The sequence below is a fragment of the Halichondria panicea genome, chromosome 15 (assembly GCF_963675165.1).
Source record: "Halichondria panicea chromosome 15, odHalPani1.1, whole genome shotgun sequence".
In the NCBI taxonomy this organism is placed as follows: Eukaryota; Metazoa; Porifera; class Demospongiae; order Suberitida; family Halichondriidae; genus Halichondria; species Halichondria panicea.
The window spans coordinates 247,983-267,230 of NC_087391.1; the positions used below are offsets into that span (position 1 = coordinate 247,983).

The 19,248-nt window shown below is 45.0% G+C and overlaps 2 protein-coding genes across 3 annotated transcripts; one reads left to right on the forward strand and one right to left on the reverse strand.

Annotated features, from left to right (window-relative positions):
- Positions 1-1,024: 1,024 nt before the first annotated feature.
- Positions 1,025-13,691, reverse strand: LOC135348272 (pecanex-like protein 1). Of its 2 annotated transcripts, XM_064546445.1 has the most exons (23): positions 13,310-13,691; positions 12,833-13,016; positions 11,940-12,157; positions 11,791-11,851; positions 10,772-11,380; positions 8,875-9,133; positions 8,495-8,651; positions 8,187-8,219; positions 7,540-7,714; positions 7,161-7,372; positions 6,937-7,100; positions 6,644-6,857; positions 6,367-6,514; positions 5,953-6,088; positions 5,725-5,902; positions 5,381-5,619; positions 4,532-4,593; positions 4,002-4,471; positions 3,524-3,757; positions 3,304-3,410; positions 3,097-3,244; positions 2,409-2,645; positions 1,025-1,983 (listed from the first exon to the last, which is right to left on the reverse strand). In XM_064546445.1, the coding sequence occupies exons 1-23, from the start codon at positions 13,463-13,465 to the stop codon at positions 1,198-1,200; spliced, it is 5,187 nt and encodes a 1,728-aa protein (XP_064402515.1). In that variant the 5' UTR covers positions 13,466-13,691; the 3' UTR covers positions 1,025-1,197. The 2 variants fall into 2 exon arrangements, with proteins under 2 accessions (XP_064402515.1, XP_064402516.1); XM_064546446.1 differs by lacking the exons at positions 12,833-13,016; positions 13,310-13,691 and adding an exon at positions 12,576-12,665.
- Positions 13,692-13,773: 82 nt separating this feature from the next.
- Positions 13,774-18,993, forward strand: LOC135348276 (mitogen-activated protein kinase kinase kinase 11-like). Its single transcript, XM_064546453.1, has 7 exons — positions 13,774-14,842; positions 15,024-15,207; positions 15,472-15,620; positions 16,497-16,675; positions 17,048-17,606; positions 17,786-17,908; positions 18,030-18,993. Exons 1-7 carry the CDS (start codon positions 13,897-13,899, stop codon positions 18,860-18,862), a joined length of 2,973 nt encoding a protein of 990 aa, XP_064402523.1. The 5' UTR covers positions 13,774-13,896; the 3' UTR covers positions 18,863-18,993.
- Positions 18,994-19,248: the final 255 nt, after the last annotated feature.

A 19,248-nucleotide genomic window follows, 5' to 3' on the forward strand; every position in this document is an offset into this window, starting at 1 on the left:
CAATATTATGTTTTGTGTCTATTCTAATGGGCGTTCATTTTAGGGTTACCCATCTTGTTCACATCCTTTTGAGCAGCTCATCCAACATGCAACCCTACTTCTCACCATAATTTTTTTCACAAATGTTTTTTTACACTTGTTTGTATCTACACTTTTTTTCACAGGTACCATTTATCTATGGTGCTAGCTAGATCAAATATCTTCAGTAGGTGGCAATCCACCTTTACTATGATAAAAAAGAGCTAGATCTAGCTAACTTTACTGAATTTTTATTTGCACTGTTGCAGTTTGTGTCTGTTATGAGAATTTTCATGCAGTTTTTTGGTCTTATGCATGCAATAATTTATTATCACAAGCTAGCTCAGAGCAGGCGCGCTCAGAATGCAATGAAGAGCTTCACTTGCGAGCGTTAACTGGAGCGGTAAGAATCGACAGTGCAAAACACTACTGTTGCTATAGACCTAACTGCTCAAGTGGTTGCTAAGATAAGAGGGGTGTGGCCATGCTGTCTGCTATGTCTGAGCATGCTCAGTAGGAAAACAATGGCGAACTGACCTCTGCACCTATTAAAGAAGCCATATCATACACCCTAGCAAATTTAAATTCGAAGGAAAGCGATTAGTTAGGGACGTACCCAAGACGGCAGAGGACACTAATATGTGTCTAGTTTGTGCTGTGGAGCTACAGTTCTCTAGATTATCTCGCGGAAGAACGTGAGGAGAAGATGAACAAAAAGTTGTTGTTTTTTTAGTTTTGCTGTTTTTATAACTTTTTCATACAAAGTTTAATTCAGTTCATATTTCACACAAATGTCACAAATGATATGGGCAACAGATATATAAACTCAAAATAACTTTGTCTTGCTTCTTGGGTGAGATCCAGAGGGGGCCTTTTTGCTGTTTTTGACCCAACCCTACTATTAGCACTACCGTGCTAATGATTTTGTCGAGTCAAAAGTGGCCGAAATAACTACGCTAGATATGAATATCTGGTGTGGTTTTTGCTGTTTCAGTTGCAACGGAAATCACTGTAATAATCAAACTGCTTGGAGCAGAAACCATTAGGTACAAAAAATTAATATATAAGTGCAATCAATACACCACACACCCACACAAGCAATAGCTAGCTACAGGGATAAAATAACACACACAGTCAGTCAACCAGTACACACATTGATTCGTATATTATTGTCCAGTTCTAGACCTCCCTGACACCCTGCTCCTTGACCAGCACATACAAGTCCTCCGTCATCTTCACTAACAAGATCACCTTGTCAATGTGACTGCGATGGACAGCCTCCAGATGGAATGGCCTCCATTCGTGGACCACCTCCCCCTCCATACCTTCCTCTGGTCGCCATGCCTTCCAATGACTTCGCTGTGCCTTTTGGGACAAACTCTCATCCCTCCACTTCAGCCAAGATACCTTGAAGTTCTCAAATATCTCACTCGTGTCAGAAATGGCAACAGTTTTCGATACCCACATTGGCTTCCAAAGTTGCTCATCACCATCGGAATCGGACTCTGGGAATGGGTCCACATACGGCTGTTGTGTCTCCGCTCCATACTGCATTCCAGTTAGGCTGTCAACACTACCGGCACGGGGGACTCCGGTTTCACCCCCCTCGTTAGCTGTTGTCGGCCCCTCCCCTTTTGAGCTGGTACGTCCATGAGATTCGTCTGTCTTCTTAGAGCACGCTCCACACCAGTCCTTGACGACATGCGCTGCCTTGACAATCTCGTGGGGGTTGGTGATCTTAGAGATGAGAGTGGAGTTGTAGGATTCATGTCTGTCTATATATGAAGTCTGTAGAGGGGACACGTAGATGGGGTAGCCGATGGGGAGGTCCATTGATGAGTTGACCATATTACGGAGGGTGGGCTTGTGGTTTTGGATGCTCCCTCTCTCACTGTCGCTGTTATGCAGGAAGATGAGCTCATGTTGCTGACTAGTCCACAAGGAACGAACACATTCACGATTCAACTGCAGAGGAAGGGAGGGAGGGGTGGGTCAAAACAGGCCCAAATATACTTTTGGATTTTAACACATCATCTGAATGGCCTCTTTCTAAGCTTTCAGAAAATCATGAAATTAACATCAATGGACGAACAGAACTTATAAAGTTATGTCCGTTCAAAGATACTTTAACGCTATAGGTCAAATTACAGGAGCTATGAGCTACTGCATGTACTTGCCTGCTCAGGCAATACTTAGAGTCACTATTACCAAGAGTATATATGATAGAGGAGAGAGTTACTCTCCGGATACATCTGATGTACAGTATGCTTACGTTCGATACTCTCTCTCTAATACTCTTGCTATTACACAAGACTGACTTTACTTGTACGTACAATACACAGTTACAATACACAGTTATACTGTACAGCCACACCCATAGCCACACCTACCTTGACCACTCTGAACTTGATGAACTTGGAGGTGAGGCGGATGAGCTTGTACGGGTACACGTAGGACTCCTCTGTCCTCTGATAGCGTAGTGCCAACATGGAGGGCTTGTTCATGATCACAGCAGTCCTCCATGCTCTGTCGTTCTCATGAGTGACCACATGCTCATGCTCCACCTCATGGATGGCCTCATACACACCAATGGGAGAGTCATACTCCTCAGAGAAAGTGAAGTTGTCCTGCAGGCAAAGATACAGTCAATATTGACATTGCCTTATTTGTAGATATTGTACATGCATGTACTGTACATTGCCTTGTGTAGGTACTGTACATTGCCTTGTGTAGGTACTGTACATGCATGTACTGTACATTTCCTTGTGTAGGTACTGTACATTGCCTTGTGTAGGTACTGTACATTGGCTAGTGTACATGCATGTACTGTACATTGCCTTGTGTAGGTACTGTTACCCTAGTGTACATGCATGTACTGTACATTGGCTAGTATACATGACTGTAGTACCAGTCTTACTGTACACACACTGTACTGTAATGAAAGTTGAGATGGTATCAAATATAGTGGCTACTGTACTTAGTGTACATACAAACAGTGAAACTTGGACAATTGAGATGGGATCCAGTGACATGATCACACACCCACACACCCACACACACTTACACACACACACTCACCTGGTGAACCTTGAGGGCAGTCCTGGCTGCAGGAATGATGAAGTCCTTGATAGAGTCAACGTCCTGGAACACCCACTCATCATTCTCCCCATTAGGACGAGCGTCCCCAATGAACAGCTTGTACAGTCCGTGCATGAAGTTATCACCACTGCAAGACAGGGGGGTCAATAAAGGCGGGGTCTAATATCACAAGTCACACCCACTTACCCCCTGCGTCCGGCCCCTTGCTGTGCATGTTGGAAGAACATCCTCCGTCCAAGTAGAGTATAGGCAAAGCACAAGGTCACCAGGAACGAGTCACCACCGTGCTCCACCTGTGAGGGAGGGGGGATATGACACTGTACCCCTCTAATTAGCCACCCCCTTGTGGGGGATATGACACTGTAGCCACCCCCTTGTGGGGGGTATGAACTAATTAGCCACTCACCTGTAAGCCTTGCTGTTCCACACAGACTTGTATGAAAGGTTGGAAGGCTGCCACAAACTGATGCCTCTCCACACCTCGAGAGCTGTGAGTGTAATCACAGTTCCTGGAGTCATCAAAGAGAGAGTCGTGGTCCACATAGCCAGGCTCGTGCTGTCTCTCCAGGGCCTCGCGTAGGGGGCCACTCTCCAGGAGGGATTGCAGCCGTGGGGACGTGATCAGCTTGAAGATAATGCACTGTGATGGTACCAAGAGACATACTATTATGTACACACAGCAAAAGTTAGCACACTATTATACTGTACATGGGGATATGCCCAAAAGTTGTGGCTAAATCACGCATATTTCATAATTTCTACAATCTATTACACGTGGTAAACTAGGCCTAAGAGGTGGTTAGAACTGATCACTGTGATCAGATCTATGTGCACAAATAATTAGCCAGGCTAACAACTTATACACACTACGACAGAGTGCTGACCTTGCAGTAATGGGTGATGTAGCTCCGGCGATGATCAAAGGAGTTGAACACCAGGTGTGCTTGATTCTCAGCGATAGAGTAACCGTGTAGTGTATAGGACGATGAGACCACCTGCCAGGCTAACCAGCGGAGGCTGAAGGTCTTGTTGCATGACAGGAAACATGGTACATGGCCTGGCTCACAGCAACAGCAGCCGTCGTCCCCAGCAACAGACTCGGTGATAGCCTCCACCTCTCGCTGATGACAGTAGGTCCCTCTAAACTCTAACCCTCGTAGTTGAAAGGTCACGAACCCGTTGCCGTACTCGATGATGTGTACTAGAGCATTAAGACGGTCAGACGTGAGGATAAATATATCGCCATTGGTGACGTTGCCCCAGCGACCGAGTGCCAAGTCTCCACACAGACTCTTCTGTAGTACCCACGTCAAGTGCTCATAGAACAAGCTGTCCAGTCGATCAGGGTTTGGATCTGTGAGGGGTGTGAGGTGTGAGGGGTGGAGTGTGTGTGTGGGGTGTGAGGGCAACTTACTTCTGAGGTTACCCTCCAGCTGTAGGTCCAGTCTTGTGTTGCTAGAGTCAGCTCTCTTAGTACTGGAGGGAGGGAGCACACAATGAAAGATACTGCACCTTCGATAGTGCGCACTTTAGTAGTGACATTAAACTCAAGAAATCGGCTTTCAAAGCAAATATCTATTTTGGGCCCGAAAATGGGAATTATGACATGAGATTTGAGCATACCATCTGAACGGGCTCTTTCTAAGCTTTACAAAAATCATAAAATCATTGAATTTGGACAATTAGAACTCTACAGAGCGGACTATAGTAATTTCAAAATGAAGGGCAGCCCATAGCGTTAAATAGAGCATCTTTCAACAGCCATAACTTTAGTATCGTTGATCCAATGTCAAAATGTTTATGATTTTTTCTGAAAGCTTAGAAAGAGACCTTTCAAACGATGTGTTTCAATCCAAAATTTAGATGGGGCCATAATTTGTCATTTTTCGGGCTATAATAATCCACGGTATCACCAAATTGGCAAATACTTTTATCTCTCAAATATGAACTTTGATGACACCATTTGAAAGGTCTCTTTCTCAGAAAATCATAAAATAGTTGAAGTTGGACCATCAGAACTCTAGTTACAGAGCCGAGTATAGAAATTCAAAAAATGTAGAGCATATTTTTGAACTTTTAGTTCTGTTGGTCCAATAACGTTAATTTTAGTTTTATGAAAGCTTAAAAAGAGGCCATTCAGATGATATGTTGAAATCAAAAATCTATTTTGGGCCTGTTTTTGACGTAAATTTCAATTGGAATCCTATCAAGCATGGACATGAATGAACAGCACTGAATGGAACATGGACATGGCCTAGCTCACTTGTAGTTCTTCTCCCAGTATTTGACGGGGCGTGCGTAGGAGAGGGTAAAGAAAGTGCTAGCATACACTGGGTTAATGGGCGTGCTCAAGACAGAGGATATCAATGTCTGCAAGAAGATGAGTGGCGTGTGTGGGATGAGGAGAGGCTGGGCTATGATGTGACCGGCTGAACTCCACGATGTCTGCCAAGGAGCTATGTAGATATAGATGAACTGCATCTTGAGCACAAGGTCGTAAAACTGCAGGGAGAGAAATTATTCTGGCCTTAAATAATTATAGCAGAAATAAAAATACCAATATTATATACATTATAGGTACTGTTATCGCTGAATGATGGATCGTACCTTGTTGAAAAGGATGGCAATGATGAAGTAGTCTAGGGGAAGTCCCTCAGAGAGGTGGGCGTAGTCAAAATTGAAAAAGAACAGAGCAAAGACGAGCACAAACACTTGTCGGGAGAGCTCTGTGTATGCACTGCGGACTAACTTGAGGCCGACCACACCCACTACCAGTGCAGCTCCGCTATAGGGGGCATCAATTAGAATCAATACCTAGTTGGCATGGCAACTCACAATTCTCCAAAGATGAACTTGTAATGATGTGCGGAGAGGTTGAGGGCGAACAAGAATGTGAGGGGATATAAGATATTCTTCTCTAGAAACAGAGACCATTGCAACAACTGCTCTGCCACTGAGAGCTTTGGGTCCTCTGTATAGGGAAGGGGAGGTACAGGTTGGTAGCATGTACAGGGTACAATGGTAAAGTCTATTTGTGTTGAGTTTGACCTTCATAATGTTATCATAACTTTGCTAATTTGTTGGATTCCTTGTTAATAAGCTCCAACCAGCTAAAAGTTAGCATTTTCTGTAAAAGTCCCTGGCATACTTGTATCATCAATTGACACCAACTCAACGCAAACAGACTTTAGTAGGGTAATTCCAAACCACTATAGGACAGAATTTTAATTCAATAACAAAGTTTTGTACCTGTGACCTCGAAGGAGTCCCAGTCCTTGGCCTTGACGAGAGGTTCACTGCAGAGTAACCATGGCATCTCCTTGCGTAGATGAGGGATGATGTAATGGTTGATCACACCCACCAGACATGTGAGCCCATAGATAATGTAGGAGGGGATCTGTGTGTGTGTGTGTGTGTGTGTGTGTGAGGTGGGAAGACATAGTGAGGAGGGGAAATATGGAGCCTCTAATTACACAGTCTAGACGCAAGTGTTGTGTGGGCATGTGTGAGGTGTGAGGGGGCGTACAGGATGTCTACAGAAGATGGTGGTTAAGTTGAGGCCAGTGACAAACACGAACACAAAGAGTCCAGCCATGATGTCATAACCCATCCTCGACCACACGGTACGACAGTAGATATCCTCCAGAGGGTCAGAGAAGTCAGGCATGGCTGCACTGTGCTCAGGTGAGCTCTGACTGAAGCACGTCTTACATTTCTTGACCCCTCGACACATAAGGTCCCTGTAACCATGGAAACTCGTTCACAAACAGACTTTTATAAAACAATATTATTATGTTAGGTTGGCCCCCGCCCACTCACCAGAGGTATTGGTAGTTGGAGGTACTGCGGCTTAGGATAAAAGAGGCAGCAAAGATGGAGCCAATGAAGAAAGCGAGGGCGACCCTGTCATTAACACTCTCACACGCCATCCCTGGATTATTAGGATCGTACTCTTGGCCGTCAGGACCAATCATCAGTTCGATCTACGAGAGTGGAGGACAGATGTTCATGCCAACATTTAGTGTAGAGCTAGTCACACGTACATTCAGAGTGTTAAATGCGGCCCAACCTAGTGGCCACAGAACAGCCACCATGGCCATACTGCGCCCCAGGCTATACAGGGAACACACTAGTCCAGTGGCAGGGGTCCCTCCAAACAAGTGCATGTCCAGCTGCTCACAGAACCAGGTAGTGAAGGTATCAGCCTGAGGCAGCCAGCCAAACATGAACAGTAGAGGCAGGAACAGAATGAAGACTAGGGGAGAGAAATAAAAGATGGATATTTGAGTGGACATTAAATTTTGACCTTGCAAATCTATTTTTAAGTGGCCAGAAAGGTCAATGAACTTACCAGAAGATACAAGAAGCTATAATTATCTAGGTACATTACTTGTAGCCACACCTCTAGCCACACCCACTTACTGAGTAGCGCGTCCCTCACGAACATGAGGACAACTTGACTGTTAACGTTGAACTCATACACCAGTAGTACAGGGAAGGTGTCGATGTTCCTGAGGGCAGCATCAATACACAGAGCCAGTACTCCAGCTAGCAGGAAGTAGACTGCACGGCTTAGTGCTGTGATGTGGTTCTGACCCTGTGTGTACATGTAGTTGCCATAGGGATGAATAGGGTACATTTCAACTGCTAGTAATAGATATAGCGTGAGTGAGACCGAGTGTTTTATGCAATAGCACAAGTACGAGGGTAATTTGCCCGTATATTACACGAGGATTCTCATGCCTTATGTGTTACCAAACAATACCTCGAGGCTACGAGACCGTGTAGTCAAAACAATACAACACGGAAGGGACTGTATGGCTTTTATTACATCCTGACAACAATGCATAACAACCTTATTCTATAAATTTACATAAACTATTTATAGAATGTATATACATGTGCTTGTCATAGGACATTTTAACTCCTAAAATACATTACAACTTGTTCTCTTACTAAACATAGCTACATGTACTAGTTTCCAATATCTGTCAGTTATTATTTCAACCATTCACCAAATGCTGTTACACAATTCATCCTAACCCTTAGCTCTATATGTGTACACTCACTGGACTGGGAGAGGCGGGGTCATCCTCCACGCTCTGTGTGTGTGTGTGTGTGGGGGGGGTTATGTGTGTGTGTGTGTGTGTATGTGTGGGTGTGTGTGTGTGTGTGTGTGTGGGGGGGGTTATGTGTGTGTGTGTGTGTGTATGTGTGGGTGTGAGTGTGTGTGTGTGTGTGTGTGTGTGTGTGTGTGTGTGTGTGTGTGTGTGTGTGTGTGTGGGTGTGAGTGTGGTGTGTGTGTGGGGGGGTATGTGAGAGAGCCATACACACCATTGGTACTGGTATGAGAACACAGTGTAGCTATTTGCCTCACCTTGATGAGAGAGAAATGAGCGGTGGCTACAACGTAACAGAATATCACTGCGGTAATTCCCTGATAGAAGTTGACCAATGAGAGCAGCAGTGCTCCCACCACACACACCAGTGTGGCCAGTAGCACGGTCCCCAGAGCCTCACTCCACGTCACATTCCTAGGAGGGGAGAGGGGTGTGGTCTAATCAACACCAGTCAAATAAAACTATACAGTAGTCAAATATTGATAGGCTATAATTATAGACATTCAAAAAAGATAAGGAATTTAGTAAAAAAAAATTGCAGCTTTCCTGTAGCTCAAGTTATAGGCCTCCCACACTCAAAGTAGGGTCAAGGTACAAGCTACACCCATTATGGTATAAGACCCGCCCCTATACTCACCGATCCATGAACTCCTCGAGAGTTTTGCGTGGAAACTTCAGCTCAACAGTGGTCCTCCGAATATAGGGCAGGATACGGTATGTTGGTTTCTTCTCCTCGTCCTTTGGTTCCTCCGGTACCCTTGGAGGGATTGGGGGAGGTCGTCTTAGGCTCTCGTCAAGTCCAAAGCGCAGATAGCGCTGCAGTTCGTCCTCATCATCCAGACTAGGCACGCTGTCATCGGAGCTCTCGAAGACGTAAAAGTTCCACTCACCACTCACTGAAAGGAGGGTGAGATATGGTACCAATTGTGAAATACAGCTGATAAAAATGTTGCATATTTGCTCAAGTATGCAACATTTAATGATTCCAATTAAAACACTTGCAGTGTTTATTGTTCTAGCCAGGTACCGGGGAAATGAATGTCATCAATGAAATGCTGCAACACTGAGCAACAACACAACAATGAATGATTATAGTATAGGAAACTCGTGAATAGATGATCGGCATGTGCACAAAAACAATAGCACTGGTAGCAATCATAGCATAGCCTCGTTACCAGGCTGATGATTTGTCTCTAAACCGTTCCCAGGACGATTTGTCTCTAATTTTTGTCGACCTTGCGTTATTTTAGAGACAAATCGGCCTGGGAACGAGGCTAGTAGCAACCATAGCTAGCTAGCTCCTTACACCAGTGAACACCATAGCTAGCTCCTTACACCAGTGGACACCATAGCTAAAGTCTATTTGACATGAGTTTGGCCTTCATTATACCATTGTATACCAGTTAAGAAGCGCTTCTATCTATAACATTATGCTGTAAATGGGTAGAAGTCCCTCGCATACTTGTCAACTACATAACAGCTTAAATGAAGCCATAATTGACCACAGAATATCTGGAATAACACAAATAGACTTAATTCCTTACACCAGTGGACATCATAGCATGTAGCGTACAAGAACAACACTATAGTTAGCTAGCTCATAACACTGCAGTAATGCTGATACAGTAAACACTAGTATAACACACATACATACCACAGAGATAGACACCCAATATCAATATCAGACAATACCAGTTCCGACAATAAGCCCACATGTACATGTAATCATCATGTGCTGCACACTGTACGTAGCCACGGGTGAAGCTGCACAAGTGCACATTGTTAGTTTGCACGACCACCCACAACAATAACATCTACAGCTGGACTAGGTTTCATTCACAACAGGAAAGAGAACTTCTTTAAAAGGGCAGACTATAAATAACATGATATTTTTAGCTCTTCCGGGTACTAACTAGTATTCACATATTTAATTTATTGGGGTTTTTTATGATGTAACCATTCAGACACAAATAAGAATGTAGTGTCAGTGAAAATCATAGCCCATAAGAAGTAATGAGAGTATTTCAATAGCTTGAGTAATAATACATACAAGGCATCGAAACAATGGGTCCAGCTTGATCAGCCACCATTGTGACCTGTCATGATAATTATGTGGGTATATTTCTAGGGTAGAAACTGTCGCGAAAAAGACTGTTGAGAGGTTTTCACGGATTTAATTTTTGCTGAATAAGCAACCTTTTCGCAGCATGCATGCATGCATGTTCCCGGTATGGAAGCCACACTTTTAATGTTATAGCAGATCATTATCATTCCAATTAAAGAACAATTACATGCTTAATCAGCGAAAACTGAGAACTTTCATAAATAATTCTCTAAATATACCCGCTATACGGTACACTTTCCTTACACTAATAAGGTCGTAACCACAGCCTATTAATAGTATCATCACGGTAGCATGCCTTGAGGCTGACCCCCTCCTAACCCTAACCCAGTCCCCACAGTTTGTGGGAAGCCAGCCAGCCCACAACGAAGTACAACAACACACATGGAATGTCAATCAGAACTAAACGTACCTTCAAACCAATGGATGGCACCGTGACTAGCATCGCCATCTCCACTGGCTAGGTGTCCCCTCCTCAGCTCATCCACTCTGGCCACAAGATTCTCATAGAAGCTGTCCGGTAGGGCTCCCTCTAAGATGGCATCCAACAGTGGGGGAGGCATTCGGTCCACTACGTCCATCAGAGCATATCTGTTTTCCTCGTACAGCTGGGACCGAACAGTGTCGTACAGCTCAGGAGATGGAGGCACAGGGGAGAGGGTAGGGGCCACAGCACGAGACACAGCTGTGGAGGTGGGGGAGGAATGGCGGCGAGGGGGGCGTGTCCCACTACGCATGGCATAGCGTCGTGTGTGATGATGTCCTTCCTCTTCCTCCTGTGACTGTGACTCTTCCCCATGGAGACTCCGCCCACGTTGTAGACATATTCCCGCGGCTGTCCTGTCCCTACGAGGAAGGGATGTGCCCTCAGTGATTGAGTGTCGGTCTCTGTCTCTGTCGTCCTTCGTCCTCACTTCTTCTCTACTGGAGTTGAGCATTGCGACCACGGTTGTGGGGGAGGAGGCTATGTTGGGGTTGGATCTATGTACAGGGCTCATGAGGACCACGGCACTGGGGTCGTCTGAAGGAGGGGGCGGAAGATAAGGACATACCAGCACAAAGGGCATGTTGAAACTAAGCATCATTTCCTAAAGGCATGTTGAAACTAAGCATAAGTAAAGGCTAGAACTAGTATTGCACACACCCTGATAGCATGTATCAAATATTTCCATTCATGGTCAGGTTTGTATTTAATCGAATCAACCATGTAGCTAAACTGCCTAAGGCAGGCATAGGGTAGCTTCCTGGAAACTGCTAGTTTCCTAGTGTAGGGACTACTGGAGGCGTACAAACAATGAAACCAGTTCTATAATATTGCCACTGTGATCTAATGATTGCATTCTGATCCAGTGGATATCATCAGTAAACATCCATTTTTGGAGTACAAATAATGACAGTTAATGAGAAATGGATAGGATAAAGGAAACGTACCAGATAGTATTGCTTGGAGGGTGTGGTCTCCCCTTCTGGCCACACCCACTGAGAGAATGTCCTGTACAAACAACACACACACAGTAATAACTTAATGCAGAATAATTATGATTATATACGATTAATGCTTTTGATGCAACCACACCCACCTTTGAGTCTGTGTCCTCATTGGACGTTTGTTCTATCTCCAGGACTGCCTCTTCCCTGCTATGTAGCTCATAGGAGGGGCCGGCTAATGAAGCCTGTTGAGAAGTGCTTCTATTGAGTTCAGCAGAGTCAGCATGGCTCAGTGTATTCATCTTCTCCTCTTCTACTACCTTCAATGACTTCTTCTCCTCTTCTCCTGCCTCCAGTGCCTTAGCGGTAGCTGAACATTAATAAAGGCTAGATTACATAACAAGATTTGTACTTACTTCCAACTACAGCAGTATAACAGGTACTTCGAGGGTATAAACTTTCGCAGAAAAATGCCTTTAGAAAGGTTTTTGCTTTTAATTTCCGTGGAATAGCAGCCTTTTTGCAGCATGCATGCATGCATGTGATATTAAATTCATAGGTATAAATGTTCGCGGTGTAAATGCTTAATCAGCGAAAACCACTACCCTCGAAAATACCCACTGTACGGTAATAAGGCTGATTACATACTAGAGTACCGTCACTTCCAACTACATACAATCAAAACAACAGCACATACATACACTATCAATTACACCATTGTCTATACGGGCTTCTATTTTGAGATACATATAGAAGATATTACAAGAGATGACGTGGAATAAGCTCACCTTTGTCATCTAGTGTTTGTTCCTCACTGTCAGAAGGGGGTATATGCTTAATTAGCAAAAACCACTACCCTCGAAAATACCCACTGTACGGTAATAAGGCTGATTACATACTAGAGTACTGAGTTCACTTCCAACTATAATTATACAATCGAAACAACAGCACATACATACACTATCATTACACCATTGTCTATACGGGCTTCTATTTTGAGATACATATAGAAGATATTACAAGAGATGACGTGGAATAAGCTCACCTTTGTCATCTAGTGTTTGTTCCTCACTGTCAGAAGGGGGTGTGTCCTCAGAGGGGAGTGGTTCCGGGAGGGGGTCACTGCCGAGGGACAAGTGGAGGCGAATATTGACTATCTTGAGGACAAGGAACGCTACGAGTGTGATCAGGGCGTACACAAACCAGCCAATCCAGCTAGTAGGCGCCACCTGTGTGTGCAGGGGGGACCATCATGATAATATAGGGTTAAAAGCGCTAACACACACACAACAAGTAGGTTTCCTAGTGAGGTCATAATGCCAGTCACCCTGAGGCATGCGTATACATGGATATGAACTACCAAATAAGGCTTCATTATAGAGGCAGGCTGGTAAAATGGATTCAAATAAGGCTCATTATAATAATAAAGCTACATCATAATAAAGGGTAAGACCACCGCATGCGTAGTGGTGTGATGATTGTGTAACAATGGTTGTGTAATTAGTCCCGCACACACACTTACAAAGAAGACAATCAACGGGGAGACAAGGAAACCAATAAAGAGAGCTAGATGGAAGAGGGTCAACCAGAGGTTCTTGGCTCTCACTGGCAGGTAGCCTCCAGTCAGGGACGCAAGGATCCCATAATACAATATACCATAAAATCCACTCAGCGCCATTCTCCCAGGCACACACTCATGGAAGGATGGCTAGTGTGCCAGTAGTGCTTATAGAGGTCTCACAAGCGGCAATACGCTGTAGGGTGAGGTACCACCGTCCACTGGGAGTGTCCTGGATTCAATATGAGAGGTAGTGAGGTCTTGAAAGGGTCTTGTTAATAGCTTATCCTGTGGCTATAGCTAGGTCATCTGACTCATTATTCTTTCTAACATTACTAAATGAGCTTGCTGTTCGCACAATTAGAGATAATTATATTTGACACATGAATGTGACACCTGCGGTACCGGAAGTGCTGTGGTCAATATAAGCTAATTACAAGCCTAATTAGAAGTTTGTTTTGTTTATCGCTAGCTAGCAAACTGTGAGTTTGTTTGTTCGTTAGTGCGTGATATAATTATACATTTCCTAGCAATCTATTATAGCTACAGCCATGATGAGTGATAAACCTACAGATCTAGACAAGCGGCTAGCCTCGCGCCGATATTCCGATGAAGATGCCGACAAGTCCACCTCAACCATACGCGCTCTCACGCCATGTCATGACCTGAGCGTAGAGGCTCACATCACGAAGGATGCTACCACTCCAGTCTTATTAGAGTTCCTACCACCGTTGCCACCCTCTCCCAGTATTATAGGACCACCCTCCCCCATACTAACCAACTATGAGTTCTCTAGAAAGAAGAGCAGTTCTTGCAAGCTAACGTACACAAGTCAGAAGAAACAAGAGAAGAAGAATATCGGGACAGTGATTGGTGATTATGTTGGTGTCTATAAAGAAGAGCTCACACTTAGAATGGGTGAAAAGATTGAGATTATTTCCAAGGATACGCAGATATCTCGAAACATTGGCTGGTGGACGGGTAGAAACAATAAAGGACAGATTGGCATCTTCCCAGCAGCTTGTGTGTGTACAGAGACGTTACCTAGCAACGTATTGGAGCCAACCAAGAACACAGAGTACTCGCTGGAAATACACAGTAGCGAGGTTGAACTGAAGGAAGTGATTGGCGTCGGTGGGTTTGGTAAAGTGTTTCGAGGGATCTACCTCGGGGAGGACGTGGCTGTCAAGGTGGCCAAGACCACTACCTTTGATTCGCTCAAAGCTGTCCAAGACGTCATCTCCGAGGCTGAGAAGTTTGCCCACCTAGCTCACAAGAATGTGTGTGCCCTGATCGGAGTTGTGCTCGTCAAGGATGTTTGTCTTGTGATGGAGCTGGCCAAGGGAGGAGCGTTGTCGGAGGTTATACACAAAAGGGGCGTGTCTCTCCCGGTGGGGGTGATCCTGGACTGGGCGGGACAGATTGGATCAGCGCTGACCTATCTTCACCACGAGGCCCGACCATCGCTCATTCATAGAGATATCAAATCAAGCAATAGTGAGTTGGGGGACTGTGTGTGTGTCAAGCGAGTTACAGTGTAGGGGCAGTGTTTGTGTAAGTGTAGTTGTAGTAAACAGCTGAGCACAGAGTTGCTTAGTAACTGGGCAAGCCTTTCACTTTCTTGTTACAGTTATCATTATGCGTCATAGTTTAGGAATGTGTCTTCTCCCCCTCTTAGTACTGCTGACTCACGAGGTGGATCCTCACAGACCAAACCGTAAGAATGTTATTAAGATCACTGACTTTGGACTGGCCCGAGTGATAGAGCACACAACGCACATGAGTGGAGCCGGCACTTATCCATGGATGGCACCAGAGGTCATTACAAAGAGTGATTTTTCCAAGAAATCTGATGTCTGGAGGTGTGTATTCATTGCTCTGTTGTGTGTGTGTGTGTGTGTGGGAGTAATGATAATCACGGCCCCTGCATGTGTGCGTGTGTGTTGTTCAGTCTAGTCTCCAAACCTAAGCATTTGAACTCTCTAGTACCACTCTCTACTGTATATAGTACAGGAACCTCATTGTTGCAGCTGTACACATGTGGGATGATGGTGTCTAGTTGGTATATTGTTTCCTGGTAACCGATATTGTATGGATTCACTGCTATGATTGTGCCACCCCCTCAGTTATGGAGTGGTGCTCTGGGAGCTCTTGACTGGGCAGAGGCCCTATGCTGGTCTTAACCTGTTTGTGGTAGCTTATGGTGTTGGTCATGGCAACCTCTCTCTGCCCATACCTGATGGCTGCCCCAGTCCATTTGTCAGTCTCATGAAGAGTAAGTCTATCTTTATGGTTCAGGGTATCAGCTGTGCATGTGTGTTACATGTACTTGTAGCTGTGCATGTGTGTTACATGTACTTGTAGCTGTGCATGTGTGTGTTACATGTACTTGTAGCTGTGCATGTGTGTGTTACATGTACTTGTAGCTGTGCATGTGTGTGTTACATGTACTTGTAGCTGTGCATGTGTGTGTTACATGTACTTGTAGCTGTGCATGTGTGTGTTACATGTACTTTAGCTGTGCATGTGTGTGTTACATGTACTTGTAGCTGTGCATGTGTGTGTTACATGTACTTGTAGCTGTGCATGTGTGTGTTACATGTACTTTAGCTGTGCATGTGTGTGTTACATGTACTTGTGTGAGTCAGCTAGCTGTAGGGAAGTTGCATACTGTGGCCTCACATCCAGCAAGAGTGAACTGTTATGTGTCTCATAGCCGTTGTGTGTGGCCAGGAATGCAGGTAGTCCCCTGGCCCATTCAGAGAACCACCTGTTTGGCATGCAATATTAGTAATCAAGCAACCTTCCTGTCAGACTCGTACAAATAAATTGTTTCCTCCTTGGCAGTAATTGTATTACAACCAATTACATGTACTGTTACAGTGCATGTACACTAGTATCAGCTTTCATTTCGCTTATGCAGCCATTGGAGCTAGCTCTCTGCTGTTTTGTTGGTTAGGCCACTGTTAGGCTGCTACTTAGTATCAGCAGTATTTAGTTACTCACGTCACCACTCACTTCACATTCCACGCTAATGTTTAATGCTCCTGTTGATAGGTACGATATATTACATGTATAATTATTTGAACCTTCTGCCATAAAGCTAGCCATAATTATTGTATCTCATCCATCCATCCCCTCCCTCCTATAGTGTGCTGGCAAAGGAACCACAAAGACCGTCCCTCATTCCAGCAGATCATGGTGGCTCTACAGCAGTTGGAGAGCAGTCAGTTCTTCAGGGGTACCTCTCACCAGGAGTTCCGGTCCATGCAGTCTAGCTGGAGGGAAGAGATACTGGCCCAGTTCCTAGAGCAGAAGAAACTAGAGAAGGTACGGAAATTAAAGGGTGCCTATAATTACATATTAAATAAGTGGAAATATAATATTTCCTTGTGAAACTGATTTGGGAATGTTATTTGAGATGCTGCATGGCACAGCTCCTAGAGCAGAATAAACTGGAGAATGTGTGAAATTATTAAAGGGTGCCTTTAATAATTTCTTAATCAGTTTAGTGGAAATATTTCGTTGTGAAATGGATTTGGGAATGTTAGTTCCTGTTTGTCTCAGCACTGTCATGTACACACACTCACATGTTACGTGTCAGTGGTTGGGAAGTTTCCCCTATACCAGAGTACTCTTGATTGTAAATAAAGACATGTTGTAAGAACTTCCACTTATTGACAACTTATTGTCTCTGTGCAGGAACTACAAGATAAAGAGAATCTTCTCAAGAACAAGGAGCTGCTACTACACAAGCAAGAGTTGGTACTAGCACAGCAGCTGCAACAGCAGGACAAGGCCAAAGAGGAGCTCGACAAACAGAGGGACGAAATGCAAAGAGAGAGACAAATTCTACGAGAGCAATACCAACGTTGTGAGCAGTTAGTCAAGCAACTCAGTGTTCCTCTGCCACCAGACGAGGAGCCAGACTCCCCCGCACATCAACCCACCTTTCCACCTCGACTGCACAAATTCTCGATCACACGACTTTTCAAGAACTTGAGAGGAGTTGGGCGTGTTCAATCTAGCGAAGGACCTCTCCCTAACAAACTGGAGGCCCCCGGACACCCGTACCCAAACAGAGCTACTAGGCGCCTCAACAGCTCACCTGGTCAAAGCAGCGGGTTCAAGAGGTCATCACTCACAATGTCTCTCAGCCGATTGGACGGAAAGAGAACCCCATCACCTGACAAGAGGAAGTCCCTACCCGATGTACAGAGGGGGCACAAGAGGCACGGCTCTGACGGCCTTAAATATGGAGGTGAGTGTGTGTGTGTGTGGTGTGTGCGTGTGCGTGTGCGTGTGCGTGTGCGTGTGCGTGTGTGCGTGCGTGCGTGCGTGCGTGTGTGTGTGCAAACATTGAGTTAGTTGATTTACACGCAGCCTATTCTAATATTACACTATGTCCTGTATTTAGAATATTCTCCTCCCCCTCTACAGCGTCTCTAGGTGTGAACCCTGGCTATGAACCTGCTAGTGCTGAGCTCCCTCGTAGGAGCTCCATCCCCTCGGCCCCTCACTGTCACACACCACCCATACCACCATTACATCCCAGACATCACAGTAAGTATGACATTTCTGATGAATGATAACACAATACAATTTTGACCAAGTTAGGGCATGTTCTAGAAGCTTATACTTTGATTGTATAGTCATTGACGAACACTTTCATTGTTGTTTGCAGTATCCCCCCCTCCGCTACTCAAGGAGCAAGGAGGGCCTCTCCCCAACAAGCCCTTCCATCTAGGCCTCTCACAGACCAAGAAGAAGCGCTCCACCACAGACAGTAACCCCAGCAGCCCAACCTGCAGTGTCACCATCACTCCGGCTGACGAAGGACCCAAAAAACTGTCCTTTGACTCTGGAAACAACAGTATGACTGGATCTGATGCTTCAGGACATTCTGCGCAAAGTGAGATCTACTCCGGCTCTCCAATGATCAATCTGGACTCTCCCATCGCTGCACCTCCCAAGGACGTGTTTCAGCTTGCAGAGTTTGACCCTCTCATTCATCAAAGTGTATCACATGACTCGCTCTTATTTGACCCGTACCCCCCACAGTCGTCAGGTGACAGTGGGCCACGCCTCCTACCAGCTTCCCCTGCCCCCATACCATCACAGAATATTGTACAACGTCAGCAATCTCAGACCACCACTGTCTCCACTTCCCCTCGTTCCGATCAAAGCTCCCCACGCAACTCTCTTGATACAATAGCCCCGCCCACAAGCATTTCCCGTCCTCGTCCGAGGGGGCGGAGTGACCCCGTTGACCCCAATTTCCCCACAAGTGCCCCCTCATCTCGCTCTCAGTCCCCCAAATTCTCTCGCTGTCCCAACTCCCCCACTGGCTCCATCAAGTCTCAACAATATTTCCCCACGTGGGACGAGGACTTTAGACCGGCTTATCGCTCTGACTCCACCTCTGATTTTGGAGACCAGTTTGACATTGGGTTCAATCTCGACGATGAGGACCCTGACTTCCTGTTAGACTTTAAACTGCTAGATCTAAACAAGTGAACATGTGACAATGCAGTTGTGTGTATTTGTGTATTGCTAATATTGAATTTTAACGTTGTGGAATTTTATTGTTTGTGTATTTGTTTGTCAACCACTTTTTTATATGGAATGATTTGTTTACAAGCACTTAATTATGAGATGGGGCTTCCCACATGCACCGCAACTATCAGTGAATGGTACAATTATGTGCTCACTAATTAGCTCTCCTATAATTAATAGGCAATGAGCTTCACTGTGAGAGCCCTAGTACCCACACACACACCACCCACCACACACCCACACACACACCACCCACACACACACTCAAGTGCTCATTGCAAGCCTACAGAGCCAGGTATTCCTTCTTATGCATTCACCAAAACAAAAAAATGTGATATATATATATT